General features: G+C 50.2%; 2 protein-coding genes across 15 annotated transcripts; both read right to left on the bottom strand.

Annotated features, from left to right (window-relative positions):
- Nucleotides 1–226: 226 nt before the first annotated feature.
- ABCF3 (ATP binding cassette subfamily F member 3) lies at nt 227–6,826 on the bottom strand. 3 transcript variants are annotated; one of them, XR_014933269.1, is made up of 21 exons: nt 6,699–6,826; nt 6,445–6,592; nt 6,255–6,334; nt 5,911–5,963; nt 4,945–5,042; nt 4,719–4,841; nt 4,256–4,522; nt 4,039–4,119; nt 3,776–3,835; nt 3,626–3,682; nt 3,409–3,431; nt 3,075–3,130; nt 2,755–2,955; nt 2,507–2,583; nt 2,212–2,256; nt 1,991–2,123; nt 1,636–1,724; nt 1,415–1,506; nt 1,152–1,307; nt 928–1,015; nt 227–808 (listed from the first exon to the last, which is right to left on the bottom strand). XR_014933269.1 is itself a non-coding variant. In XM_015871718.3 (21 exons), exons 1-21 carry the CDS (start codon nt 6,769–6,771, stop codon nt 650–652), a joined length of 2,136 nt encoding a protein of 711 aa, XP_015727204.1. In that variant the 5' UTR covers nt 6,772–6,826; the 3' UTR covers nt 227–649. The 3 variants fall into 3 exon arrangements, 1 of the variants encoding a protein (XP_015727204.1); XM_015871718.3 differs by having other exon boundaries at nt 1,152–1,284; XR_014933270.1 differs by lacking the exons at nt 227–808; nt 928–1,015; nt 1,152–1,307; nt 1,415–1,506; nt 3,409–3,431.
- Nucleotides 6,827–6,976: 150 nt separating this feature from the next.
- Nucleotides 6,977–27,530, bottom strand: AP2M1 (adaptor related protein complex 2 subunit mu 1). 12 transcript variants are annotated; one of them, XM_085513163.1, is made up of 13 exons: nt 27,472–27,530; nt 24,951–25,132; nt 22,906–23,127; nt 20,684–20,796; nt 15,548–15,813; nt 15,317–15,399; nt 11,839–11,974; nt 11,604–11,745; nt 9,220–9,339; nt 8,793–8,928; nt 8,518–8,615; nt 8,273–8,384; nt 6,977–7,970 (listed from the first exon to the last, which is right to left on the bottom strand). In XM_085513163.1, exons 4-13 carry the CDS (start codon nt 20,755–20,757, stop codon nt 7,836–7,838), a joined length of 1,302 nt encoding a protein of 433 aa, XP_085369289.1. In that variant the 5' UTR covers nt 20,758–20,796; nt 22,906–23,127; nt 24,951–25,132; nt 27,472–27,530; the 3' UTR covers nt 6,977–7,835. The 12 variants fall into 12 exon arrangements, with proteins under 12 accessions (XP_085369289.1, XP_085369283.1, XP_085369284.1 ...); XM_085513157.1 differs by having other exon boundaries at nt 23,051–23,127; XM_085513158.1 differs by having other exon boundaries at nt 23,051–23,127; nt 24,965–25,132.
- Between the last annotated feature and the right edge of the window lie 70 nt (nt 27,531–27,600).

The raw sequence follows: 27,600 nt of genomic DNA, 5'->3' as shown, positions 1-27,600 counted from the left end.
GCGGGGGGCGGTGCCTGGAGCGGGACGGGCCCCCTCACCGCCCCCGGGACCCCCTCACCGCCCCCGGGACCCCCCCGCCCCCACCGGGACCCCCCCACAGCCCCCGGGACCCCCGCTCCCCACCTCAGCCCAGCCCTCCCCCCCCCGAGCACCGCGGCGCCCCGAGCTCGGTGCTGGGTGACCCCCCCCCCTCCATGTAACCCAACAGACACGAGCAGCCCGCCCGTAGCGTTTATTCCGGTTTTATTTACACCGCAGGTTCCTGCGGGCACCCCGAGGGCCCCCCCGGGGGTACGGAGCCCCAGGGGTGGGTAGGGGACAAAGGCAAAGCGCGCCCCAACCCCCGCGAGTCCGGGGGGTGGGGGGAGGTGGGGGCACTTGTAGCAGCAAAAGGCCTCGCTTTGTGCTGGGGGGGGCGGGGAGAGGAACAGCGCTGATGGGGAAGGGGGCCGAGCACACAGAGCGCACGGCTTCCCCCTGAGCCTCCCCAAACCCCCCCAGCGTGGGGCACGGCGGTGGGGAGGGCACGCTGCCTTCCCACATCCCAGCACAGAGCAGCACCCACAGCCCCACACCGCGTGGGGTGAGGGCGTAACAGAGAGCAGCGCAACCGGGGGGCACCGGGACCCCCCTCTCCCCCCATCCAGCCCTATAGGAATCCCTCTTTGCGGAACTGCTCCTTCAGGATGTCCCTGTACTGGTCGAAGCCGCCCTCGATGCGGGTGACGGTGGCGTTCTCACACACCCACAGCTCGTGGCACACCAGGCGGATGAAGCACTCGTCGTGGGACACCAGGATGATGCCGCCCTGCCAACACACAATAGAGGGGCATTGAGCACAGCCGGCATTAGGGGGGGCTCTGGATGAGACACCCCGGCTGGAGGCTGCAGGGAGCTGTAGGAAAACAAGGGGGGATGTCGCCTTACCCGGAACTTATTCAGTGCCTTCGCCAGCGCCTCGATGGTCTCCATGTCCAGGTGGTTGGTCGGCTCATCCAGGATATAGAAGTTGGGGCTGGAAGAGAGGACAGCACTGAGAGCACGGGATGCAGCCCTCGGGTTCAAAGAGCAGCACAGCCACTGCTGCCCACCTTCCTCACACTCCAAGGATGCAGCCATAGAAAAACTAAGGGCTTATATGAGACAATTACCAGGACATGGTCATCTGGGCAAAGGCCACCCGGCTCTTCTGGCCCCCGGACAGGCTGGCCACGGGGCGCACAGCCAGCTCCCCTGACACACCGTAGCTCCCCAGCTGGTGCCTGTACTCCTCCTCCGTCTTCCCTGCAGAGCACAGCACAACGTGCCTGTAGCACACGGGCACCCGTGTTGTGAGGGGGAAAAAACCCCACTGGGACATTGAGAGCAGGAGGTGAGGAGAGGGCTCGGATCTCTTCACATCTCCAAAACACACCTGGGAATTTCCTGGCCAGCAGCTCTACAGCACTGATGTTCAGGTCCAGCTGATCCACGTGGTGCTGGCTGAAATAGCCGATTTTTAGGTTTCTGCAGAATGAGAAGAAATAGGGAAGTGGTTCCCATAACCACAGCGCTCCCAGCCCCATCTGCAGGAAGGGGCACAAGGCTGGGTGAGCAGCCACCACTCCTCCCCCTCCAGCCCTTCCTACCAGGTACCTGTGAGCGTGTCTGATCCCTCTGACTGGTGCCAGCTCCCCCATTAAGATCTTCAGCATGGTCGACTTGCCAGCTCCATTTTCCCCAACCTAGAGAAGCAAAGGCAGCGTTGAAGAGCATGAAACCCTCAGAGCTACCTCGGGGATGGGGAATTTCAGCCCCTGGGTGATCACACAGCACTGCTGGAACACACTCCCTGATCCCTGAGCTTAAGGACTAGCTGGGCCAGCCCCCATTTGCAAGCACACAGCTTGAGGATGAGGACTGCTGACACTGAAGCTGGCCTTGCTCTGAGCAGGGACTTGGAGGGCTCAGGGGTCCTATCACTCTGTGATCACTCTGTGATCCCACGTACCACGCAGATGCGGGACTCCAGGTCAGCAGAGACAGACAGGGAACGGAATATGTAATGACTTGGGTCATAACAGAAATCTACTTCATCCAGCTGCAATATAGGAGGGGAGAACTTCTCAAAGCCATCGGGGAACCTGGGAAGGCAGGAGGAGGTGAGAGATGGCCGGGAGCTTCAGAAGGGAAGCTGGGTCCCTTCCAAGCAAGGGCTCAGGCCACACTTACTTCATCATCACCTCAGACTCCTTGTCCACGGGTTTCAGCTCTGGCCTGCAAATAGGAAAGCCACGGTGTAACTGAGGTGCCTTGCACTGACCCCACACCAGAAGTCCATATTAAGACATCAGCTCTGCAGAGCCTCATCCTGGCCAGAGCCTCCAGAGCAGAGACACAGCACCCAAAGCCCAAACCACCCATCTCTCCACACACGGTGTCCTCCAGATTCACCTGGGAACACTGTTTTCTCCCCATCAGCACTGCCCCCTCCCCAGCTCCGCAGAGCAGCAGGTCGGGCACTCACAGCTTCTCCAGCAGCTTGAGTTTGCTCTGCACTTGGGACGCCCGGTTTGCATTGTAGCGAAAGCGGTCGATGAAAACCTACAAGTGACAAAACCCCATTCAAACACAGCCAGCCCAGCACTGCTGAGCCTTCTGCAACCACAGAGCCACAGATCGCTGCACACTGAGCAGCAGTGAATACGGGATGCTTGCTAAGAGCAAGGAGAAAGGGGCAAGAAGTGCCCCAGCCCTGCTGGTTTCTGCCAGTACCTGGATATGCTCTCGGTACTGCTGCTGCGCCTCGTACTCCCGCTGCTGGTTCTTCAGCCGCTCCTCCTTGGTCTTCATGAAGTTCTCAAAGTCCCCACGGTACGTGTCCAGCCGCTGCGAGTGCAGGTGGATGATGTCCGTGGCCACCGTGTTCAGGAAGTTCCTGTCGTGGGACACCACGAGGATGGTCGACTGCCACGTCTGGAGGAGACAGCGAGAGGGAGACCTGAGGGAGCCCCAGTGCCACCACCCAGCACAGCAGGACACCAGCCTGGGGGATGTCCCTGTCTCCTGGTGCTCTGCCCTGTTCCCACCCCTACCTGCAGGTAGTTCTCGAGCCACAGGATGGCCCTCACGTCCAGCATGTTCGTGGGCTCTGAGGGAAGAGAACAAAGGCACCGAGGTCAGGTCAGGAGGGACTGGGATGGCTGGATGATGCTTTTTTACACGGGAAAGACCAGTGACCAGCCCAAGCGGCTGCCCAAGCAGGTTTCCCGGGTGAGGATGGCTCCATGCCACTGCTGGGGAGCACTGACAGCCCTGTCACCCAAGCTATTTTGAGCAGGCAGCTAAAGGCCACGCTGCCTTCCCAACCCAGCAAGGGTATGGGCAGGCCCAGCAGCAGGGTTAGAGGGACCTGTGGTATCGACTTACCGTCCAGCAGAAGGAGGTCTGGCCTAGGGAAACCAAGACATGGGCATCAGAAGCAAAAAGAGCACAGGGTCAAGGCAGAGCACGTTTCACCACACGCAGAGCTGTGATGCCTCAAAAGCTCCCCACCCTGACAGTCTGAGAGGACCCCCGGGCAGCCCCCCTGCAGCATGGACAGCAAGGAAGGTGAACCGTATAGAGTGAATGACTGGACACTGACCTGGCAAACAGGGCTCTGGCTAAGGCCAGTCTCATTCTCCAGCCTCCAGAAAACTCTCTGAGCAGAGAAGAGATTGCAGAGAAGGGTTACAACTTAATCAGAGTAACTCAAGTCCATTCAAATTTTGATGCCCAGAGCCTGGAGACTTACTTGGTTGTCTGTTGCTGCATCTTTGTGTTAAAGCCCAGCCCAGCGAGAATGACAGACGCCCTGGGGAAAAGCAGAGAGAACTGGAACACATCTGTCTGCACAGCTCAGCCTGAGCTCCTGGACCCATGGGCACAGTGGGCAAACTGCAGCAGGGAGAGCCCCTGTCCCCATACACGGGATTGCAGGACTGTAGCACCACCCTTCTGTGCTCCAGCCCCCTCCTGGCCATGCCAGCAGACAGCAGTGCCACGGGGCTGCCTCACCTCGCTGGGGCCTTGTCTGCCTCAATCTCCTCCAGCTTGGCGTAGATCTCCGATAGCCTGGTGCCTTCGGTCCCTTCTCCCCTAGAGCAGAGCAGAGAGAAGAGATCAGGATCTGAGCGCTGAGGGAGGCTGAGCACCCCGAGCAGGACTAAGAGAAGCAAGACCTCATGGACAAAAGGTTGAAGACGGACTGCAAACCCAGCGATGAGCACCTCACCTGCCAGCATTCACTTTGGCCGTCAGCTCCTTTTCCTCCCTCAGCAGGCTCTCCCGAGTGGTGTCACACTCCAGCACGCTCTGCAGGGCCGGTGTCTCATCACCCGCCACCTCCTGCTCCACGTGCAGGATGCTGATGTGTGAGGGAATGCGCAGGCTCCGACTGGCGATCATCTTCAGCAGCGTGGTCTTCCCCAGCCCGTTCCTGCCCACCAGCCCGTAGCGCCGTCCAAACGCCAGGTTCAGGTCTGCTCCTGCCAGCAGGACCCTAAAGGGAGGGAACAGGCAGGTACCTGCTCAGACTGCCCCATGGAGAGAGGCATTCAGCAGCCACCTGCCCCCAGCATCCTCCAGGCTGCACCTCAGGATCCTTCCTGTCGTTTCTCTGCTACTCTTGAAATCTAGACCTCCCTGTGTTCTGAAGCCCCAGCCAAGGTCCATCCCACCTCCCCACCTGCACTCACCGCTCACCGAAGGAGACATCGAAGTTCTCGATGCGTACGTCGTACGACTTGTTCTTGCCCGATGACTCCATGCGGGTCTCCTTCTTGCTGGCAGCTTGGCTGGCGGTCGCCTCCTCGAGGACTCTGCAGTAGGCAGAACGCAGAGAAGGGGCTCAATGGGAAAGCTCTGTATGCTCACATCCCAGCCAGGGCAGCCTGGTGGTGCTGCAGGCAGCGCTGCACTCACAGAGGACTGGATGACTTCACGGAATCCCGCTCCATCCTCTTGTCCTGCTTGGCTTTCAGTTTGGCTTCTGCTTTCTCCAGTTTCTTGGCGTTCACCATCTGGGGCAAAAGTAATTGTGAGAGCACGTCTTCAGAAAAGCCCCAAAAACCAGCTCCAAGGGAAAAGAGAGCTGTTGTTCCCTCATGCCTGGAAGGAATGGAGGGCAGGAGGGAGCTGGGACTGGGGAACTGGGACAGCCTCAAGGAGGTTAATGGGGCCAGTACGACACTTCAGGAACACAGTCCTAAACCAACAGCTTGTACGCAACGGTTTGGGCTCAGCAAGCAGAGTCTGGCTGACCTTAACCCATATGCTCTGCCCCATGACCTGTTTCTCTGGTTTCAGGGACTCAAGTCAGCCAAGGCACTTCAACAACAGCACCAACATGGGTTGGACTGGATGATCTCCAGAGCTTATTTACAACCCCTATGATTCCATGACCCTGAGCTGACCCAGCATCACCATCACAGCCCACACCTTACCCCAGCCCAGCACCACTAAGTGTTTCCCCTCTCCTGGCCCACATCTAACAGCTGTGTGGGGCTCAGCTCTCACTGAGCATGGCAAGAAGCCTTGCTTACATCATAACCACCCGATCAAAGCTGCGCTGTAGAAGCCAAAGTCCTTCCTGAAGTTAGAGACAGTGCACTCTGAGCATTGCTGCTTGACTGACCATGCTTTGAAGCTCATTAAGATAAAGGAAAATTGAGCTTATCAAGTTAATAACCTGTTAGCTCCCTCTGATCCTTTATGCCATCGAGGCCAGGACAATGACACAGAGGCAGGGCACCCCTGTACCCCCATGCTGCACCGCTACCTTTGGGCCTGGCTAAACCAGCAGGTGAGGGGACCACAATGGGGTGCAGAGCTGCAGCCCCACATAAGGGTTATCCCAGCAGCCCCCCATGGGCCGCAGCCCTCACTTACCGACGTCTGGCCTCTCTTCAGCAGCAGCCCCGGCAGCAGGTCCGTGTTGGCATCTGTGAGGGGATGGGAGGGGGGTGAGCGGTGGGGTCCCCTCTCCTGGAGGATGAGGGGAGCAAAGGATGGGAGATACAGAGAACTGAAGGACAGAGGATTGAATGGTGGGGGTCTGAAGGGCAGGAGAATACAAAGATGAAGGGCTGGAGGATGGCACAGCTCAGCCCTGGGACAAGGCAGAGCGGTGTAGGTTTGAGGTGGGTGTTGGTGTGGGGTTTGGGATGCAGGGCGGGGGCTGAGCTGCCCTGTAGAGCCCTGTGGAGCCGCCTCACCCCGCTGCCACCGCTCACCGTATCCATCGGTGATCTGAGAGAGCTGGATGGGGGCGTCCAGCAGCACCTGGCTGCAGCGCTGAGCGCGGGCTTCGTCCCTGCGGGAGAGAGGAGAGGAGGGGAGAGGGGGGTCGGGAGTCGCGTTGCGGTGCGGTGCGTTGCGGGGTGTTGTGGTGTTGTGGTGTTGGGGTGTTGGGGAGCTGCTCACAGCTGCAGGCAGTTGAAGAGGCGCTGACACACGTCGCGGATGGCGCTCTCGTCCTTGCCGTCCCTCGCCACCTCCTGCAGCAGTTCTCCCACCGCCTCCACCAGCTCGTCCACCGACTCGAAGTCCGCGCCGCTGCTGTGCAGGATCCCTGCGGGCACCGGGACACGATCGCGACTATCGCGACACACCGACGGCCGCCCCCCCCCCCATCGTCCCTTCTCCTCCCCCGAGCGGCTCCCCGTGGCGTTGCTCACCCGTGACATAAGCGAACACCTCCCCGTCCAGCTCCGGGAACTCGGTGCGCAGGATGTCGGAGCACGACGCCATGGCGCTGCACAGCGGGGCCGGCGCCGCCGCACGGAGCACGGCCCGGCACGGCCGGAAGGAGCGGGCACGGCCGAGGGATGACGGGACGGAGCCGCCATCATGGCGGGGGGCGATGGGAAACGTAGTGCGACGGGACAGCGCCTGCGCACGGCGGGGAAAGCGAAAGCACGGCCCGGAGCACGGCACAGAGCACAGCACGGCCTGGTCCGTTCTACGTACTTTATTAGATTGAGAGCTGGACAAATCACAACGTGTACAAAATGGAGAGCACACCACCAGAAGCGGGACTGCGGGCAGCAGCAATGTTGTACGGGCCGTACGGGATGGGGCAGGGGCTGTGAGTGCGTTTAATTGCAGAGAACAGACCCCGCTCAGCTCCTGCCCCACAGCGCAGGGTGGAGCCGGCCTTATTTCCAATGGACGGGGACTGGCTGGAGCCAGCAGGGTTGGGGTGAGTTGCTCCATGGCCCTGAAATGCTGCATTACCCACATACACACCAAGAGTCTGAACCCTCAGCCTTTGTTTTTGGTCACAAACCTTCCCAAAGCAGGGCTCTATACTGAAGACTTTGCGTGAGATAAGGAGGTGGTGACACCTCAGGCATCCCAGACTGGCCAGCGACATCTACCACAACAGCAATAGCTAGTACAGAAGCCGGGGTAAGTTCAACTCAGATTTGTCCAGTCTATGTTTAAGGTCTATTCTACGAGTACATATGCACAAGAACTTCAAAAATACTAGGATATGATGCGAGTAGTGAGACACCAACAGAAGAGTAGTTTAATGGTGGACGTTCCCTAGAAAGATCACGAGAGGATGGGAGTTAGACGAGCCCTTCCCCACCCTGGGATGGGGAGCAGGAGGCTGCACCCCTGCACACAACCTGATTCTGAGCATCAGCTGCAGCGGGTGGTAACTGAGCACAGGCAGAGTCTGCTCCCGGGTGAGCCACAGGCTGCGGATCAGCGTAGAGGGGCCAGGCAGATGTTCTCTGAATGTACTTGAAGACTGAGAAGACGTGGAGGATGGCTTGGAGAAGAGGGAGCCTGGCAGCCCGCTGGGGCTAACACCTGGTCTCGTAGATCCCGCTCCTGCCGATGTACCTCACCCATTTGATCACATCGTGGTCACTATAGTTCAGCTTTGGCTCAAAGACTTTCAGGTAACGCACCTTCAGCCCAGAGGGCGCAAATGGGACCTGTTGAACAAAGGAAAGGCAACAAATCAAGTGGGAACACGGTGATAAGATGCTCCCCATACACAGCAACCTGGGCTAAGCAGAAACAGACACAAAGAGCCATCCCTCCCCACGTGCATGGTGACAGAACCCAATGGCTGTAAAGGCAATATTCTTCCATTAGCTTTGACACCCGGCTGGTTTCACGCTAGGCACAGTTGCACAACAGCTGTGAGAACTCAGCTTTCAGGAGGCTGGAAGGGGCTGGACTGACAAAGCCTCTCTAAGGATAGCAGCACCTTGGAAGGGAAACAGGGACTCACCTCAAAGTTCATGGAGATCGGGGGCCGAGCCCACTTCTTCTTGTCATTGGTGGGCAGCAGCTCGATCTCTGCACTGATCTGGGATTCCTTCATTCCAGCCATTCGTTTGATCCTATCAGAGAAAGCACAGAAGTGACAAGGTGTCCAAAAGTTAGTTCTCCACTGCATGTGCTTGGTGCAGAGACTGAGCAAAGTGCCTTCTCAGACCCTACCCACACAGCACCCTGATCAGCAGGCTCACTTACTTCCACACAATGGCATTCTCACTAGCCTTGTACTTTGCCTTCCCTTTCATGCAGATAACTTGCACTCCACTGGTGTTGAGAGGTGTTGGGATCCGGACCTGAAAGGCAGAGGATAGAGAACAGAAATGATGCTGTAGCAGTGGCACTCTTTTTGCACCACCACACATCTGTAAGCACTCAGTTCATTTCAGTCCCATGCAAGTTTGAAAAGCCACCTGCGAGGACAGCACAGCAGGAGACAACAAGCAGTGAGACAGAACAGGCCCACAGCTCACCTCTATCTTCTGGGCCAGCAATGAAGGTTTGAAATTTGATTTGATCACCACCTTCACTTCCAGTTTGGTCCGACCCACCTCCCGCACCAGAGGGATCACACGGAAGGGAAGGATGATGTCCTTAGTGGTTCGGTATCTGCAGGTACAAAAGCAACATAACTGAGGAGTTAAACTCCCTCAAGCTCTCAAATTATACCAGCTTCTTAAAACAACAGCTTCTGCACACTGAGCGTGCTAACAAGCAAAGAAAGAAAACCATGTTTCTACCCCATCTGTAAAATAAGGGCTTACAGAGCAATCTACAGATTGAAAAGAAGGAAGGGAAGTGTAGCATAGTCTACTTAGTTCTCAAGGACTGCAAGTCTGTCCAAGACCAGCAGCAGCAAGTGTATGCCAACACCAGCCTGTTCACCTCCCAACAACGTACCTCATGAGCTCAAACTCTCCATCTGGCGGAATGAAGCTGATGCTCCTCTCAGAATCAAACTTGCTGAGCCTCACACACTGGTGGAAAGTGCAGTCATCGATGGCGATTGACTGTTTGCCGCTAAAACACAAGACAGAGTTAAACAGCTGCAAGTTACAGCCCCACTACCTTGGTACAGCCGAAGTTTGCTCAGGCAGAGACTATTCTACAGAGCATGTTGCCATCGCAAGTGTCCAGGAAATGGGGAGGCAGGGAGAGATTCAGGGGACAGCAGCCTCCTGGCTCAGACTTCCCTTGCTTTACCAAAGTCATATTTCAGGACAATTGTTTGAAACAATTCTCTCCCTCCTCTCCCCAAAGCTGAGACACTCCTGTTGCAGCCAGAGGAACACAATGCTCAGGCCTGCCTGCCAGCAGCACCCCAGTACTGCAAGGGCAACTCTGGTAGCCCAAGTCTTCTTGCAGCACAGTAATAAGAAAACACTTTCCTGTCCACAAAGCTATCCCACTGCCACAAGCCAGGAGATGTGAGGTATAGGCTCCTCTTGTTTAGAAATCTCTTCAGAGCCTGACAGCACTCTGCTTGTGTTGAGTTCTGGTTGCTAGGAAGATGTTTTCAGGGCTAGGTTCTACAATTAGCTAAGAACTCATTTCACCTATTGAAAGTGAACATAAAACTGAGAATTTAGCTGGCAGCAGAAGAGGCAGAAGTATAGAAAAGGTGGTGCAACATAGCGCTGTGATATCTAAGCTGCCTCCACTGCTACGAGCAACAGGGTGACCATGCCGATGTTCAGAGACAGTACACGTAACAGGGAGGTTCAGCTGCCCTAAGAGCCACCTCTACCTGCACAAATGAGAAGCAGGCTTATCCCAGGCTGTCAGTTTACACCAGCCATTTGCATAGCTTGTGCTTCACAAGTGGGAGTCAGCTATTCCTGATCTGTTGCTCAGACGAACGTCAAGTTCCTTGGTTTCTTTATGATGCTGCAGGGAAAACTGTGCTGCCCAGCACTAGCCCAGGTCTCAGGCAGCATTACTCAGGATCTGACACTGCCACATACCAGAAGCCAAAAAGCAACTGGCAGCAGCTGCTCCTTTAGGTCACCTGTGCTAAATGCTTCCAGACAGTGATTCTCCTGCCTCTTGCCTGCTGGAGGACCACGAGTGGGCAGAACCACCAAGAATCCCTGTCTGTTCTGCTTCTGTAACTCAAGAAAATAGCACACTTACAGGTGAAAGCATTCACAGTACAGGAACTCTGGGCAGTGTTGCTGACTCTTCAGAGGCCTACATAGATATTTTACCTAGCGTATTCCCCCACCCACTTGAGGCTAATCCATTTTCTTATTAACTAGATTTGGTTACAAGAAAGACAGCTTAAAGGTGACAGTGAAGTGATAGCTCTTGGCTTGGTTCTGAGATAAAAGGCAAATAGCAGCTCAGCTCTGTTTACAGGAACCATCTAGGAAAGTGTCTGAGGTCTGAGTTACATGCACAAATCACACAAAGCAAGAGACAGGGAGAAGAGCAGAGCACACACAGTTGAAGCAGATTATCTACCTTCCCAATTCACTGGGGGGGGTCAGCAAAGAAAACCAACAAACAACAAAACAAAACAACACCACCACGAACAAAAAGACAAAAGAAAAGAAACACAGCTCAGTCAAAACCAGTGGGAGAAAAAGTGGCAGTCCCTTTGTTTCCCCCTCTTTTCCTGCCTGCCTGCTTGGGAAGAAGGCATAAGACCCATCCACAGCTCTAAAGGTTCATACTGACCGAGGCATATTTGGAAGGCAGCTGGTCTCCCAGAAGGGACGAGCCTCCAGACCACACAGCCACCTGTGTGACAGCAGTAGGGGCTTACATAGCAGCTTGTCTGCTGTTCTGATTTATAAAAAGCAATCTGGGTGGAAGAGGTTACAGAGGGGTTCCTTCACTGCTCCTTGGGAAGGCTGACTACAACCTCTAAGAGATTCTGTACTGACTAGAACTGCTAAAGACAAGCTCTGGCAGAATCCACCTTGAGAAAATGTTCCCAGGTACAAAGACCCCACGCTCATCATTATGCTTGAATTTTAAAGATGACAGCCCAGAGCACCCACTGCTCCAGACACCTGCTGCTGTACAGACGAGAAGTCAGTCACCCAAGACATGCAAGTCATTCCACTTGCTCACACTAGTCCTGCTATAGAAAAGCCTTCTTAACTGAAGTCCTAAGTTTAGTAGCTCACACAGCAACAGACCTATCCAGAGAAAAAACAGCAGTGAGAACTGAAGGGGGAAAAAAGGTAAGTTGCTTCCGTCAGATCAGAAAAGCTACCAAGCACTGCCCTCTCATAAGAGTCTCTGGTAGCACATACCCTTTACCATATGCCTCTTACCTCTTCCCCGTTTCATCCGCAGTCCCTTTGCCCTGTTTTTCAATGACAATCTTGTCATTCATGCCAAACTTGCACTCTGGCATTCCACTCAGATAACTCTTCATCACCACTCTGCCAGACACATGGGCACTCAAAACCTGACCTGGAGTGGAAAAGAGCACAGTTCTGAATACTTAAGCATTCAACTATTACCTGGAAAAAAAAAAATGATGACAGCTTAATAGCTCCCACTTACCTTGGGGGGACATCAAGAGATTCACACTCTCCAGCACATCAAGGAAGAGTTCATTGCGACGGTATTTGATCCCTTCACGTCTCCACCCAATCTGCCCAGTCACCTGGCTGGTGATCTGGGACTGCTCTTCCTTAGTCTAAAGGGAAAGAATCACATCTTAAGTCTCTAGATAAACTGAGGCACTAAGAAAGCTTACTTTAAACCAAAAAGAAAGTACTTGCCATTTACAGCACACAAACACTTTTGATAATTAAGATTTTAAGTGCTGTCACACAGCTGATAGTGTCACAATAGCAATCCTTCCTCAGCCAAGGGAATTCAACACTAAACATTAGTCACAGAGACAACAGGAAAGCTGCTTCCATTTTGTTAGTTGCACATTAGTCCACATTTTGGTGCGAGGACTGGGCTAAACTGATGACACTCAAACCACATCCAATGCATCAATCTGTGTTTAAGAGAGACAGGGCAGTTTGTACCTTTATCCAATGTAAGACCCTAGGACCATGAGGCAGCTGGTAACAACTGTTTCTTAATGACTGCAGTCATTATCATGCCATTCTGGACAATGGTTGCACTCCAGCACTAATCTCACACCTAACAGTATCTGCTTTAAGCCTCCTATGAGCTTTAAGGACTGTGTTGAGAGGCACCAGCAGGTTTCCTACCTGATGCTATAGACGGGGTCCAATCACACGCAGAAAGTGAAGAAGTAGATGTATAGCAGCAAGTGTGGTGTACACAGGGTTAGACAGGCAAGCAGGTCAATAGCAAGAAAAAGGAGGAAGGGAGAAAGAGGCAGGTTAGGCTTAAGGCTACCTCAGGACAGGAACAAAGCAGGCCAGCTCATTGCTTACTAGGTACTAAGTCTGCACAAACAAGACAAGGAGGTTTAACCTTTAGCTTAGAAAGCACAGCACACCTCCCTAGCAGTGAAAAGTCTTTTCAGACACAGCCCATGATACACCACCCCAGCGCAAGGTAGGACAGCGGAAACAAACCAAATACCACTCCCAGTTGTTAACTCCTTAAGTTGCCATTCCTAAAGCAAGGTGTGGATGTTTACCATGGCACAGATGCCTAATCTGAGGTACCCAGGGCTGCAGGCATCTTAATAAAACCCAGTCCTGTAAGAAGTTGTGTCCTCGTTTATCCTGCCTCTTCCACCAGAGTGGAGCAGAATGGCAAGGTGGGTCCTTCCCCAGCAGCCTTGCACTGGGCCCACAGGGTGGCAGTACAGGATCACAATTTAAAACCAGTGTTGGCTTTGTTCTTGCCAGAACTGGTCACTCCTTGAGCAAACAGAACCATTATCAGAATACTGACATGGGAGAGTGTTTTACACTCCACTGGGAGCTGCCTAGGTAAGTATTCAGTGCAGTACAAAATGACCACCAGCCCTGGAAAGAACCACTGTAACCACAAAAGGTGGAGTATTCAGTTCTTCATTGAAAAGGAAAAAAAGCTGAGCTTAGGAATTCTGCCATAAAGGCAGATTTTGTTCCTTTAAGTCAGTAGGACACAGCCCAAGGAAAACACCATCACGAACTAAGCAGAGATAAGGGAGCATGGATAACAGATGATCCAGTCCTAGATTTTAGCCCGACTTATCTGTCAGAAATTGGCTGTATGTGAAAGAGGAATTTGAGGCTCAACGTGCCAGAGTAAATAGCAGACATGGAAACATGGAAAATTCTGTTTCCATTGCTCCCCCTGAAATACTATGTCTGGAAAGGATTGCTGCTGCTCTTTTTGAACTGCAATGCACAGAACAGAGCAGATAGCTGTGGGCTGTTGCTTAGCAAAAGCTGTAGATCAGAACTCCTCTTTTAAGGGGAAAGACTAAGCCTATTCTCGAACAAGGTAAGATGCCGTGGCAGTAACGTGCACACAAACAGCACGAGAGTTCGTTAAAACAGACGAAAGCAAAATAAATAGGGAAGGAAGTGAGGGTGGTGGAGCTTTCCTAGGAACAGGAGCTGACTCAGCTGCCTTGAGTGCTGACTGCCCAAAATGTCAGACTGCAGAAAGCCAAACAGATTTACACCAGGGCTCTGGATGGAAGATTGAGACCGGATGTACTCACATCTGGCTACTGATACACGTGCCCTCTTGCAAAACACTGCTGTTCTAGCAGAATATATGCTGCTCAGAGGCAGCTTTTCTCCCTCTTTAAAAAATAAATAAATAAAAATGGCCTGTGTCAAAAAGGATCACAATGATCATCCAGTTTCAACCCCCCCGCTATGTGAGGGCTCGCCAACCACCAGACCAGGCTGCCCAGAGCCACATCCAGCCTGGCCTTGAACGCATCTAGGGATGGGACCATCCACAGCCTCGTTGGGCAACCTGTTCCACTGCTGTTACCACCCTTTTCCCCTCGGTTTCTTGAGGTACTGCTAGTGTTGCTACTAGAAGATTAAAAGGACTTTTTAGGAAGTCAGTGCTAATGAAATAAGCTAAAATAGAGCCTCCAGGGACTCCGAACTCTGCTTATCCTTAACAGTCACCAGGCAGTCTCCTATTGAATACTTCATTTCTGCTTACACCTTGAGTCTGAAATTTCATACAGATCTACTCTGCAGACAGCTTTAGTATAAGCTGACTTCCAGCTTCTCCTTGACTCACTTACTAAATAGATGATAGAATTAAGTGTTAGGCTGAGTCCTCATAACAAGTTGCATCGCTTTTTTAGAACAATATGCCCCAGGAACACAAGAAACAGTAACTGCAGCAGTCCTTTTGTTTTATAGAGGTTGAGCATGAGTTGGGATGACAAACCTAGTTTTGAGGAGTAACCAGCAGCAATAAGATAGACCTAATTTGAAAAACATTCCCTCAAACCTTCCAACTTCTATCTTTTTCCCTTCAGGAGCAATTTATCCTCCAATCCCACATATGCTTCATTGCAAGAGTTACTGCTGTGCCAGAGAACCTCACCTCTAACATGAGAGATCCCAGACTGTAAAGATGCATCTGCAGCAACACAGTAACATCAGTTTCCTGACTGCCAGCAAGAACCAGAAGGGTGAATAATACTTCATTTCAAAGCCAGGCACAAAGCCTGATAGCTAAAAAGAAGCAAAGACTTGCAGAGAACAGATCTGCTCAGTGAGATTCACACACAGGACAGCTATTTCTGGTTCAGTAGGCAGATGTGTTTAGTCTTTGTTGGAAGGTGACACAGATCAGTACCTGAAGGCAGTAATCACTTACAACCAAGGAACTGTCACTACCCTCCTAACACAGGGCCCTTCCTCTCACAACTACTCAGGTGCCAAGGAGCATGAAGTCACACGAACTCCTGGAATAAGATGCCAGTGAGCTACATTACTGCCAGGGTATTCTTAAGTTACTCTGGTACCTCCACCCAGTACAGGTCAAACAGTTAGCTGGGTAATTAACTGCACTTTCTTGAACAAGCTTACAGAAAATTAGCCAGCAGAGCAATGCTGTACGCCAAAATCCCTCTGGTTACCTGACTCTTGATGCCTTGCTGAGTGATGAAGGTCTTCAGGGCCCCTGTTTCAGAGTTCTGAGGATAGCCAAAATCCAGGATTTCTACAGGAGAGTAGAAGACAATTAGCACAGAGCCACAGGCCAGGAGTGCAACAGAGACATGCCAACCACATTAACAACTATGGTAAGGAAAGGATTACAGAACAACCAAATGCGAACTCATACAGCAGGCTGAAGGGAAACATCTCACCATCCAGCAGCTCATAGATCAGCACGAAGTTGTTCTTTATGTTTTCTTCACTGATCTTTCCGAAGTAAGCAGTCATCACGTCACACATCTTGTAAAGAAACTCAAATACCATGGCAGCGTTGACATTCTGCTTGGTGACAGCAGCCAGCCAGATGTTGGAACGCTTGACATGGAAGAAACTTGTGCGGGCGATGTTGGTGACGGGCGAGCGGACCTGCTGCCGTGCATGGATGACATTGACGCGGAAGGCATCCACGGCATTCCGCCTACAAGACCAAAGAGAAGTTACCACCATGTGCACAAAAACAGGTTGGCTGCACAGTTCTGCTTACGTGATTACAGTCAGACATTGAACTACACGTACCCAGCTTACTTAGAATAAGTGCCTGGGGATGTCACAGCGAAGAGGGACAAATGAAGGCTCTGAGCAGACTTTGATATTAAAATCCTGTATAAAACTCAAGGAAATTAAGTTATTGGTCTCTGCAGTTTTGTATGACAATTCTAATTGCAGGCAGAAAGAGAAGCCGACTTCCACCTGGAATCAGATGGTAGAGAAAACCTTCCTTCTGCTTATTTTGCTGATTGATTACCATAGCCAGGAATGAACACTAAAAAAGGCTGTGGCTCAAAGAAGAGTCTGGTTTTGACTGGACTATTTATTATCTAATCTACATGCCAAGGCCTTCATACTCTTGTCCCAAAACAAAGCCGTAGTCTCCCCTGATATGGCAGTTCCCCCAGATATACCTCCAAGTTAAAAGATAAACAGGAAACCTGCCCAGGACACCTGACAGATGTCAGTGCGCGTGCACACACCACAAAGGGCAGTTTTAATTCCCAGATTCATCTCACCTCCACATCCCAGGTACCATGGAGGGCAGGCTGAAAGCAGCAAGCAGGATTAGGAACATTTCTGACTTTCCAGTTACGTGTCCCTTCCAGCCTGCTATGCTTCCGAGCAGGTCTCTTGCAGCAATGCACTATGTGCACTGGATGATCCAGTACCATTTATGATGGGAAAGGAGCCCAGCACAGTGCAGAAAAGGCGCTGTGCAAGTTTCTCCTAGCTACTAACATCGTTAAACCAAGCTAGTTTCACTATACACTACTGAAAGGGAACAAATCAGTCCTAGTTAAACACAGATCTCTGCATCATATTCCGGATGTCAGCCTTCCCACACTATAGAGTTCTTTCATCCTGTAGCTACAAGTGAGGATAAGCTCCTCAAGTAAAGTCAAAATCCACTGATTTTAAGAACATTGGAAGGAAGTCTGAAGGCTTCATATAACAGGACAGACTTAAAAGCAGCAGTCCACATACCAAGCCAAGACACATCTAGTGCTTTATTACTCATGCCCTTCCTTGAGACTACATAGAACAACAGGGGCTCTCCTCTCTGCAGTGTCAATGGCATGGTACCAATTATGTACACCATGCCTGAGAGCAGACAGCAGTAACATCCTTGCAAGCAAGGATACATGCAAATGCTCATAACAGTCCAGCAGCCAGTTCCAAGTTTAATAACAAAGGACATTCAGAGGAACACGTTATCATAGCAGGTATTCTTTCCTAGCAGAAGCCTCTTCAGTAAACACCCTCCCTCATAAACAAAACTCTGGCATTCAAATACTTCCCAGGCTTAACAGCTCCAGAAAGCTTGTAAATTTGATTTAAATTAATATCTGGGTGTTGTTTTTTTTTCTCCCCCACAAGAAAGTAGTTAACCTGCTGTAAAACAACACCTAGAAGTCCCATTCCTCCCCTCCAGTAAGCTTTTCAAGGAAAGTTCCACCTGCTCCGAGTGGCAGCCCTCCCAGCCTCAAGTCCTAACCCACTAGGACTAGTGCCACAACCAGCAGTCACACTGGTGTGTGCTACAGGAGAAGCTTCAGGTCAGTGAAGCTCCTCTAGCACAACGACTGCCCACTGCAATGCCAGTCATGGCCTACCACGCGTCTCTTACCTATTGCTACAGCAGCCAATGAGATGGGATGGACAGAAATGGCGCCAGCGGAGAAAGGAGGAGTGACAGCAACAAGAGAAAGGGTTAGAAACACACACACACACAAGGCACAATGAATCCAAAGAGATACGGAGAGACCAAACAGCACCCCCTCCCCCTGGGCACAGAAGGCCTAGGAAGTACTGGCTGGGAAGTAACAAGCTGTGGCAGCAACAAAGCCCTCGCATGGCACAACACAGACATGCCATGGTCAGACTGCCAGTGTCACAGACTTGCGTTTGGTTGAATTTCAGGACTAGTTGGGTGTTTAGTCCAGATGAGCTGTATTCACACCACATCTCGGATATCAAGGCTGCTCTGCTAACACATGTGGCATGCCTTGGTAGAGAAAAAAAAAGAAATGAACCCTCAGTCTGAGGCACAGCCTAGAGATCACAGAGTCCCACTTTTCCTTATTCTGGTATGCCTAATAACAGCTGCAAGTCTGAGCAGGCATTGCTATGGCAGTACTCTCATTGGAAGCTGTTTGGGTTGAGGCTTCCTGGGTCGGTCCAGCCACCAGGAAACACAGCAAGTTCGATAGAGCTTGAGCACATCTGGAGAGATACGGCACATTTTTCATATTCAGACACTGCTCTATCCAGCTTGCACTTTTTCCTTAAGGATCAAGAGCCACGAAGCAGAAATGATGTATTAGAAGCCCAGAAACCAAATTCCTATTTAAAGTGCATGCAGTTTGTCATGTAAGCTGCTCAATTTCAAATAGCTTTCTCTTTAAATCAAATGGCTGCACTTTTAAAAGCAGGTGGGTTCTCCCAGAGACTATGTCTCTGAGAATCAAGACACTTATGGTCACAATAGAGCCCTCCATGGTATCCTGAATTAAATGCATAGTACTTTGCTTATATTTTTAAGAGGCTGTTTATGCATGCAACTAGCTGCTGCACAGATTGATGCACTACATGCACTAAAGCCATTCTCCTAAGCTGCAAGCAAAGAAAGCCCAAATTCTGTGGGGACTGTTTTCTGCCTTTATCAGAGTAAAGGGAAGGACTTCTCTGACTGCCACTTTGCTCACTTGAGCTAAAACGTGCTTATTTAGACCCTTTAACTACACAAAGGGAGATGTTCTCATTACTATGGTTAGCTTTTAATTTCTCCAAACACACAGGCTGAGGATTCAGAACATCAAAGGCAAGTGCCAAGACCAGAGTGTCTTACAGGTCACTCACTCTGAACCCCCACAAATATGACAGCAGCTATGCCTGTGTCCCATTCAAACCACCTCCCAGCAAGCCCAATGGGCTCAACTCCCTGCACTTCAAATCTATCAATTAAGAATTAAAAGACTGAATTATTTGAGGAATCTATCAGATGCTTGCCTTAGAAACAGACTTCTACAGAGGAGAGAATAAGCTCTCCCTCTGAAGGGGACATAGGTAACTTAAAAGCTTTCACATATGCTCGGTAGTAACAATAACATTCAGAAGAGGAAACAGTGGATATCCACTTTCACTTGTTTGCTGTAGAGCTGAAGATACTGTTATCTGATATTATAATTGTTATAAGACAACTTGCTTTTATAAGATTATATACCTAAAAGTCACAGACTGGGTCTGAAGGCCTGTTTCAGGAGGAATCCAACACCTCAGAGAGTAAGGCTCAGTTAACAGCCAGCTCCTGTTCCACCTCAGTCACAAGACACATTTAGACACTTTCACAAAAGAACGAAGGATTTCACTGAAAGCAACACTAACTCCTAACGTTCTAGAGAACTTCTGGATCTTTTGGGCACCTATATCTGAAAGAAAAAGGTAAGACTGGGTCAGGTAGGAAATCCAGTTTTCCGGTGTTGCCCTGCCAGATGTTCAGTAAGAAGTACTTTATTACATATTAAGTCACTCCAGAGGGAGAACGTGCCAAGACAAAAGTTGTGGAAGATCACTTCATTAAAAGCAATATTTAACCCTTCAGCTTATACTTGGAGGGCCAGAATGCCCTTTGAATTAAAAGCGGCAGTTCAAGTACAGAGAAATCTTCAAATGCTTTAAGTTTGCAAGCCACAGAAAAAAACCCAAGACCTTACAGCCAGGAACTGCGGCAACAACAACAGTGCCTCTAGCCCTACATACAGCACATTCTCAATTCATCAACAACCCAGCCTACCTTCATTTCGTCACCATAATAAACGTTCATTAGGGGAAGTTCACAAGTCAGATCTGGTAGAGGAATTGCTCTGAGGAGCTTCAGCTAACAGACTTGCAAGACTGAAAGAGTTCACACAGTAGAGACAGAAACTCCACAGCCAGCAGCTTCAGAAGTATAAATGTTCCTTGGCTCTGCTCTTTGCGGAAGATTTGAGGTAGTTTGGCCATACTTTGAACTGCTACTTTGTTTTGCTTTAGTCAACTTAGAACAAGTCAAGAGATACTTCAACCTATTAGGTGAAGCCTTGCTACAGATAACACTGACAACTTAGTATCCCATCAATGAAACTATGAAACCTTCAGGAGCTGCTACTTTTACTCAGCATTAACCTCCACTAGATAATTCACACCCAGAAAAGGAGGCAAGTGAGCAATGATAGCACTTACATGAAGAGCAATGATATCTACGCTTACTGAAGTTTTTCAAAGCTTCCCACAGCTTTAGTAACCTAATATACATTCAAGGCTGGCATAGAGTTAGGGCACAGAACATCAGAGTACAGGAGTGGCTACTACGCAACTGCTGATAGCATCAAGTGCCAAAGAGCAGAGGCAGTCTTCTGCCTGCACTCAATACCAGACACCTGAGCTGGAAACTCAGAACCCTGGTTACATTGCATGGCAGACAGTTCCCACATCACTCCTGCAGTGTTTTAACAATTACAGTGAGACTGGGAGACTCCTGCAATGGCAGCCTATGCTGTTGAAGCACCTGGACTAACAGCCATGTCTCTAAATACAGAAAGAAGTGGTAGCTTTGCCTGCAGGTTATCCTCTACTACCACCTGTAGGTGATCTGGGCTTAGTAAGCTCAGCTATTTCAGAACTAGGCCTAGAGCAGCAAGTTGAGTTGCAGTCTTACATGCATGCACAGCTAATGCAGAACAAAGCAGCTCTAGGTTGTTGTCTGCACCAAAGATAGACAGAAGTGCAAAGACCAAGGATGCAATGGAAGCACTTACCCAATGTCATCCCGGTAGACTCGAGAGATTAAAACCTCTCCTTTGTGATTATAGATGAATAAGCCTCCGATCATGGTGGAACTTTAATCTTCTCTTCCCATGTTGGTTAAGACCTGGAGCAAGAGAGCACACATTAGGTTGCATGGTGACAAACAGCATGGCCTGGAACTAAAAGTAAATCAGACTCTTTATTTCTACTACAAAGCACATATCCCTGCAGTGATGGAGACACAAACTAGATCATCATACTGCAGGGAGATCTTCACAGCAAGTACACATTGGTTACCATTGCCTGCCCAAGAAGACTGCTTAACTTCAAAGGGATAACAGGTTCCACAGCAACAGCCATTGATCTAGTTGCTCCAGTGCTAGACAAGACACAATCAAGTTCCTAGAAAGATCTTTCTAACCATTTAGTTTGCAGATAAAGATTATTTAAGCAGCATCTTGACCAAAATCCATACACACCTGCTTGGGATCACAGCTGCCTCACAGGATAAGCTGTCTTAATATCTAGATACAAAAAGCTAGCAGTTGTCTAAAAAGCTTGCCTGGCTAATGACAATGGGTTGTTTGGAGTATTGCCTATCCATATGCACATCAAGACCATAAGTAGTATACTACTTCAATAAAGCAAAGGGTGATAAGGAACTGCCACAATGCACGTGGAGTCTATGCATTGCTCTAACTGCTTTCACAGCTTAGAACTGGTATCTTGAGCTTGGGTTCCTGGACCTAATTTCTAGAAGCATCAGCAGTTTGCCCTCAAGATAGACAGACACAGCACAAACTGTGATGAACAGAGGAGAGGAGTCGCTCAAACTAAGCTACTAGAATACTATTACTTAGTAGTGTTATAGCCACTTCTGTACCTTAACAGCAATACTGAATAATATCCGTGAGCTTTGCTTCAGAGTCATAACAGAGTAGTGAGGCCACAACGAGACATCAGAACAGATCTCAGCCATAAGACACTTCAATCAGGTGGTGATAAAGTTACCCTCTTAAACTGCTAACCTTCCCCTTCTGTAAAGATTGCTTTAAGGAGATCTGCATAACCAGTACACCCTACAGAGGCAAACAGCCTTTTGTTCTTCTTCTCCAAGTATAGTTACTTTACCAGACTCCATTCCTGTAGTCACATACACTCCTACTTCACCTCATCCCCAGTCACAATGCCCACTCACACAGCCCAGGGAAGAGCACTACACACATGATAGGGCAGGTCACGTAACCAGGTCTTGGGCTAATCACCTAGAACATGAGATAACCAACCATCCCCACACTGCTGTACGGAAGATTAGCCTACACCCACTTGTCTGGGGTGGGTGGAAAGGAAAGGGAGGGTGAGTCTAGAAACAGATGCTGAGGGCAAACTGATATCGTTTGTTCGGGGACAGCAGAAATAAAGTCAAAGTGACCTTGTCTCAGATCGTCTCAAAGGTCAGAGAAATAGAACACAAAAGCAATGAACATATCTGAACTAGAAGGACCTCCAGCGCAGAAGCCTACAGAGTTCTCAAAGCTCATTCATGGCTTTTACTCAACACATCCTGCTGGCTGCATTCCTGGCTACTAACAGACTGCCTCCCTGCCACTCATCAGTGGCTTCATGTGGCACTGACATCAACGTTTATTCCTGTTTAGAGACAATGATGTCTTTTCAGCCTGCTGCAGTGTTGCCTTCCACATCTGGGTATATATCATTGCTACCAAAAGCAATGCAGAGTTCTCACATCCTCTTTCAGAGCTGTAGAGAAGAATCTCCTAGAAGCTTACACAACTGGCCAAAGCTGGATCATATGAATCCTACAAACCCTTTCCAGAAGATTCCTAGAAAGCACATCCTACTCTTAAATATAATCTTCCTCTTGGGTTTTAAGGCTGCTTAAGTTATTTGTTCCGCTATTTTTAGCATAAAGGAAACATCTGCTTTGATGAGCAACAGGATCAGAATAGAATATACAAGATAAAGCACCTTGCTGGCATGGCAAGCCAACTACTCTCTGAAAACGTCTCAGAGTGTTTACTACTGTGCTAAAAACACACAGACAATTGCTGATGAAGCTTCCTGTTGGAAACTAAAAACCTTCTATTCAGAAAATCTAGGTATTTTAGATGCTGGCTGAGATAACGAGGCTAGCCTTTCTCATATGTTAGGTGAGAACACAATCTGTAACAGCTTCACTTAAGTACATCAGTTTTAGGCAGCTTGCCTGTACCTTACAAGAACTGTGTTTGAGGATGAGCAGATACAGCGTCACACAAACATATTTAGTCTTTAAAAATCTCTCCAAGCCATTCGTGATTGTGTAGATCTTCTCCACTGCCTTCAATTAACTCTTCCCCAGAAAGGCGTTTTCCTACCTAACTCAGTTCCTCTTGACAAGGAAGCTGCTCCATGCTTTGGTCTTTCTCAGTGCTTTCCTCTGAATGTTTTCCTTCTGGAAGGAAACTCAAAACCACACAAGTTATTCAGGATGTAAGCAAACCATGGCATAGACAATATAATCACCCTGCTTTGATCTGTTTTCTTGATGGTTCATAGCATTCGGCTTCCTAAAACAAGCAAAAAGCAACCGCTCAGCAGATCACACTGAGTTCAGTTTTCAGGATGGTTGATCATACTGCAGGTAAAGCTAGAAGTGCCTTAACTCCACGAACCAGCCTACTTCCTATACATTAATTATACCTTTTACAATTATATATTACATTAATATACCTTTTATAACTGCTCTGCCAGTTGGCTTGATACATTTCTTTCTTTATTTTGGTGCAATGGAGGAGTTCATTCACAGTGTATCCATGGTGGAAGCTCAGAAGGACTGACAACACCCCAGCCTGCTGGTAAAGCCCAGCATCACCACCTTTCCTGATCAGATTGCTGCTCATATTCCTTTCCAACCACAATGACTTCAGGTCTGCACAACTGGGAAACCCAAGACGTGGAATGACTGGCCCAAGGATATATGAACAGATGAGAAGCAAGCAATACAAAGAGCACCATGCAAGAGAAGTTGCTTAAGAGCCTGGCAAAGAGAAAGGCCCTTAAAGAAGACAATGGCCCTCCTTGAAGCAGCTGCAGTGAAAATAAGCTTGCTTTGTTTTGGTCCTCTCCTTTGTGCTTCAAAACAAGCTTTTGAGATACTTCTTTCAACTGTTGGAAGTTTACTGTAACAAGGAGTTTAGTGCTGCACTTCTGACCCAGTAAGATCTTCCACACCTTTTTAAATAACCAACAGGTTTCATTTCCAAAGCTGATCTGAGAAGAAAAAGCCTGCAATGGTTAAGAACTGCAGGGAACAGCACTCGGATTAATTTGTAACTGCCATTCAGTGACTCACTGCTGTCGGAATCAGAAGGCCCCAGAATAAGAAACGCACCACAGGAGATGGGTTCATCGGCTCGCAGAGCTTGGCGATGTGACTCAGAAAGCTCCCAGTAACTGCATTGCTCAATCAGCTCCAGTGACTCATTCTGCCTCTCTCCACAGTCAGCCCGTTGGAGGGAGGTTGTCCTGCACTGTTTTCGAGTTTCCTCAGGCTAACAGCTCATTGCAATACAGCTGAAGAGCAAATCCCAGCACTTCTGTGACTGTTTATAACTGCCTGCAAGCCAAGGCAACTAGCTGAAGCCTCTGGCTTAATGGTCTGTCAACCACGTTTTCAGAGCTACATTCCTTCTGTTTCACAAGCTTGAACATATGGCAACCCACTCCATGCTGCTAGTTACCATGTTATTTTTCTGGTTATAACATAGACAGGTTTATTTTGGTTAAGGTGCAGAGAAGATCCATCTGAATACTGAATTTGAACCAGCTGGTGACTAATCAGATCAATTTAGAACAGTCCTCTTCCAACAGGGTCCTGCTTCTCCAAGCAATTAATTGCTGGGAGTAGAGATCTAACAACGCTGCTCCTACAAATACCCATGGCCAGTTTGCTTCCTGCCCTGCTGCCAAGTGCTTGCATTCCAATACGCTTCTATTCCAGACCATAAATAGAACGCTGAAGCATCCTGAAGAGCCTCAGAGATGGACCACATACTTACATGCACTTACAAACCCAGCGGCGTTAAGACTGTGTATGAAGTTAAGACTATGTAAGAAATGCCTTAAGGTAACCTTGGTAGCAAAGTCACCATCTTAAAAGTCTGCTACAAAAAGGATCGTGTACAAAAGCAAACTGCTGGGATGTGTGTTTGAATGCATGTCAGCTCTAATGCCGGGTGTTCCTTTAAAAGCCAGACTTTGCCCTTTCACACCTACATTGTGCCACGCACTTGGAACGCAGCTCAGCAAAGCAGTGTCCTGATGCCAGGCTGTCAGCAGCTTCAATTCTGAGGTGCAGCACGTGGCTGACCTGGGAGCACAGACACAATGCACTAAGTGCAGCATCCACACCAGAAGAAAAACACCTTCCTGGAATTTCCTTGCAGCACTGATATCACCTTGAATGAAAAGAAGAGCGTTTATTACGTACAGAGTCCATCTTGGAAGCAGCAGCCACAAGTCAGTCAATAAGCTGGCACAGAGCACCAACCCATTTAGCAGTCTATTAAAAGAAAGTTTGGGTTCAGACTTAACAGTAAGTAAGACTTCTGTGCATTAGTGAGCTTATCCAGCTAAGCAGTTTGAGGTACATTAGCTGCTGGAGCTCTCATCCAGGAAGAAGCCAGGAGAGGTGCTGCAGCTCTCCCAGGACCAAGGGCAAACCAACTGTAACGGTTTGTGCATTCCAGCAGTCACTGTGATCTTGGACAAATGACAGCAGTAGAAGCAGGAGGCGGATTAGTCAGGCTGCTCTGGCAAACAAGCTATTTAAGAAACTAGTCTTTTCAAGCTAGCACTAGCTGTTATCAAACCGACAGGCTTAAGGCTTACCTCGAATGTCATCACGCAGGAGCTAATCTGAGCACCTAAGCTTTGCTTATAGCGCTGCATTAGCCACTGTCCAGGAGGCCACGGGCCACACCTGGTTTTAAAGAAGAGTAGCCGCAATCCTGGGGAACACAGGCCGTGTAATTTAATTAAGACACATAATGTGAGCTAAAGAGCTCCTGAGATAAGCACATCGGTGTCAGAGGAAGCGTTCCTATTTTAAACCCAATCCCACAAATCCCCACAAGCAGTGGGCAGGAAGAGAAGCACGTTGAACGCTAAGCAGGCTCCCCTCCTACAGCCTCTGCGTGCCGTGCTGCACACAACCAGCTTATAGAGGGATGAGAGAAACCCTGACACAGGGAAACACGACAGGCCTCGTTATTAAAGCACCACGCAGCCCTCCAGCTTAAAGCATATTCACAGCCTTCAGCTGTACAAGCTCAGGAAACTGATGCAAGACACTGTGCTGCACTAGGTAGTTTCATCTCACCTCTGCACCAAGAGGCTGAGGAAAGTTTAACCAGGGTCATGTGAAGCAAACAAAAAGACACACACAAACCCTGAGATAGCCCAGAAAGAATCCTCTATCTCTGCTTTAAAAAGCTGCAGATACGACCCTTTGTACCCTCAAGACTCAGCTCTTCAAAGACCAGGAATGTGCTGTCTCAAGAGAAGGGGAGAAGCCGGCCATAATATCCTATGGAGACATCACAAATGGGTGGAAGAAAATACAGCCCAAAGAAGGCTGGGTATCTCTGTCACTAGATGTCAGTAACATGGCTCTGCCCGCAGAAGATGAACGATGCCCCCGCTCTGACAAGGAAAATATGGCAGCAGGCAGCTGGGATGCATCTCATCAGGCTGGAGGTTGTCCCTGCGAGCAACTCACTGGGACAAGTCTAGCTTTTACTATAAGGCAAAAAAAAGCAGTAACTGCAGCGCTGCATTCACACTAATGGTGCCCAACAACTTATGTACCCGCATAAGCCTAAATGTGGATACAAATCCAACACAACCAGAGCTCTGAGCTACTGAAGCCACTCAGATGTGCTTATCTGGGAAGGTTCCAGGCTCAGATTCCAAAAGCCTTAGGCTAAAAACTCAGGGCAGCTTTGTCATCCTGAAGTGAGGAGAAAACAGAGATCACACAGCTGACGGGGAGTCATTTCCCGGTGGGGCCAGCGATCAGCTGCACAGGGTGACAAACAAGGCAGCTTTTCCTGCAGCTCTGCAGGATCCAAAGCCCAGCCCGAGGAAGGAAGGAAGAGGGACCGCATCCATAGGCGCTGCTGGATAGAGGCCCTCTTTACGCTTCAGCACAGCATCACCAGAGGCGCTCTGCGCCCAGCAGCTTTTCCATAGAGGAAGCTGGAGGTGACAAGCCACGGCCGAGCGAAGCCCCGTCCCATCGGCTGAATGATTCCCGGGGAAGTTCCCGCTGATCCGATTAAAGGACCTTTGTTCGGGCTGACCCGGCACGTAGCCGGGGCCGTTCCCCAGGCTCCGTGTGCCGCACCGAGCCCACCCGACCCGCAGGGCCGCCGCTGCGACCCCACCGCTCAAAGAAACGCCCGAGCCCGGCGGGGTTGGAGCCGGTCGCATCCCATCCATCCCATCCATCCCATCCATCCATCCACCCCATCCATACCCCGTGGCCGAGCACAGTCCTGCCGCGCAGCCCCGCCGCCCCGTGAGCTGCGGCCGAGCCCCGAGCGCTGAGGGGAGGCGGCCCGGCGCTGTCACAGCCGCACCGAGGAGGCCCGCGGACCCCCGGCCCCGAGCGTTGAAGAAACCGCCGCTGCCCGCCGAACCCCGGCCGGTCACCCAGCCCAACACAGATAGAGCCCCACAGCCCCACAGGGAGCCAAACCAGGCCGCTCGGCCCCATGGCAGCACGCCGCCTCACCTGCCGCCGCCCGCCGCCGCTCGCCGCCCAGCGCCCAAGATGGCGGCTGCCGCCCCCCCGTCCCTCAGCGCCCCCCCTAGTACTGCAGAGCCGCCGCCGCGCATGCGCCGCCCGCGCCCCGCTGGCACT

Source organism: Coturnix japonica, chromosome 12 (genome assembly GCF_054131305.1).
Source record: "Coturnix japonica strain WE chromosome 12, WE-NBRP24, whole genome shotgun sequence".
In the NCBI taxonomy this organism is placed as follows: domain Eukaryota; kingdom Metazoa; phylum Chordata; class Aves; order Galliformes; family Phasianidae; genus Coturnix; species Coturnix japonica.
This window is presented reverse-complemented; position numbering and strand designations above follow the sequence as displayed.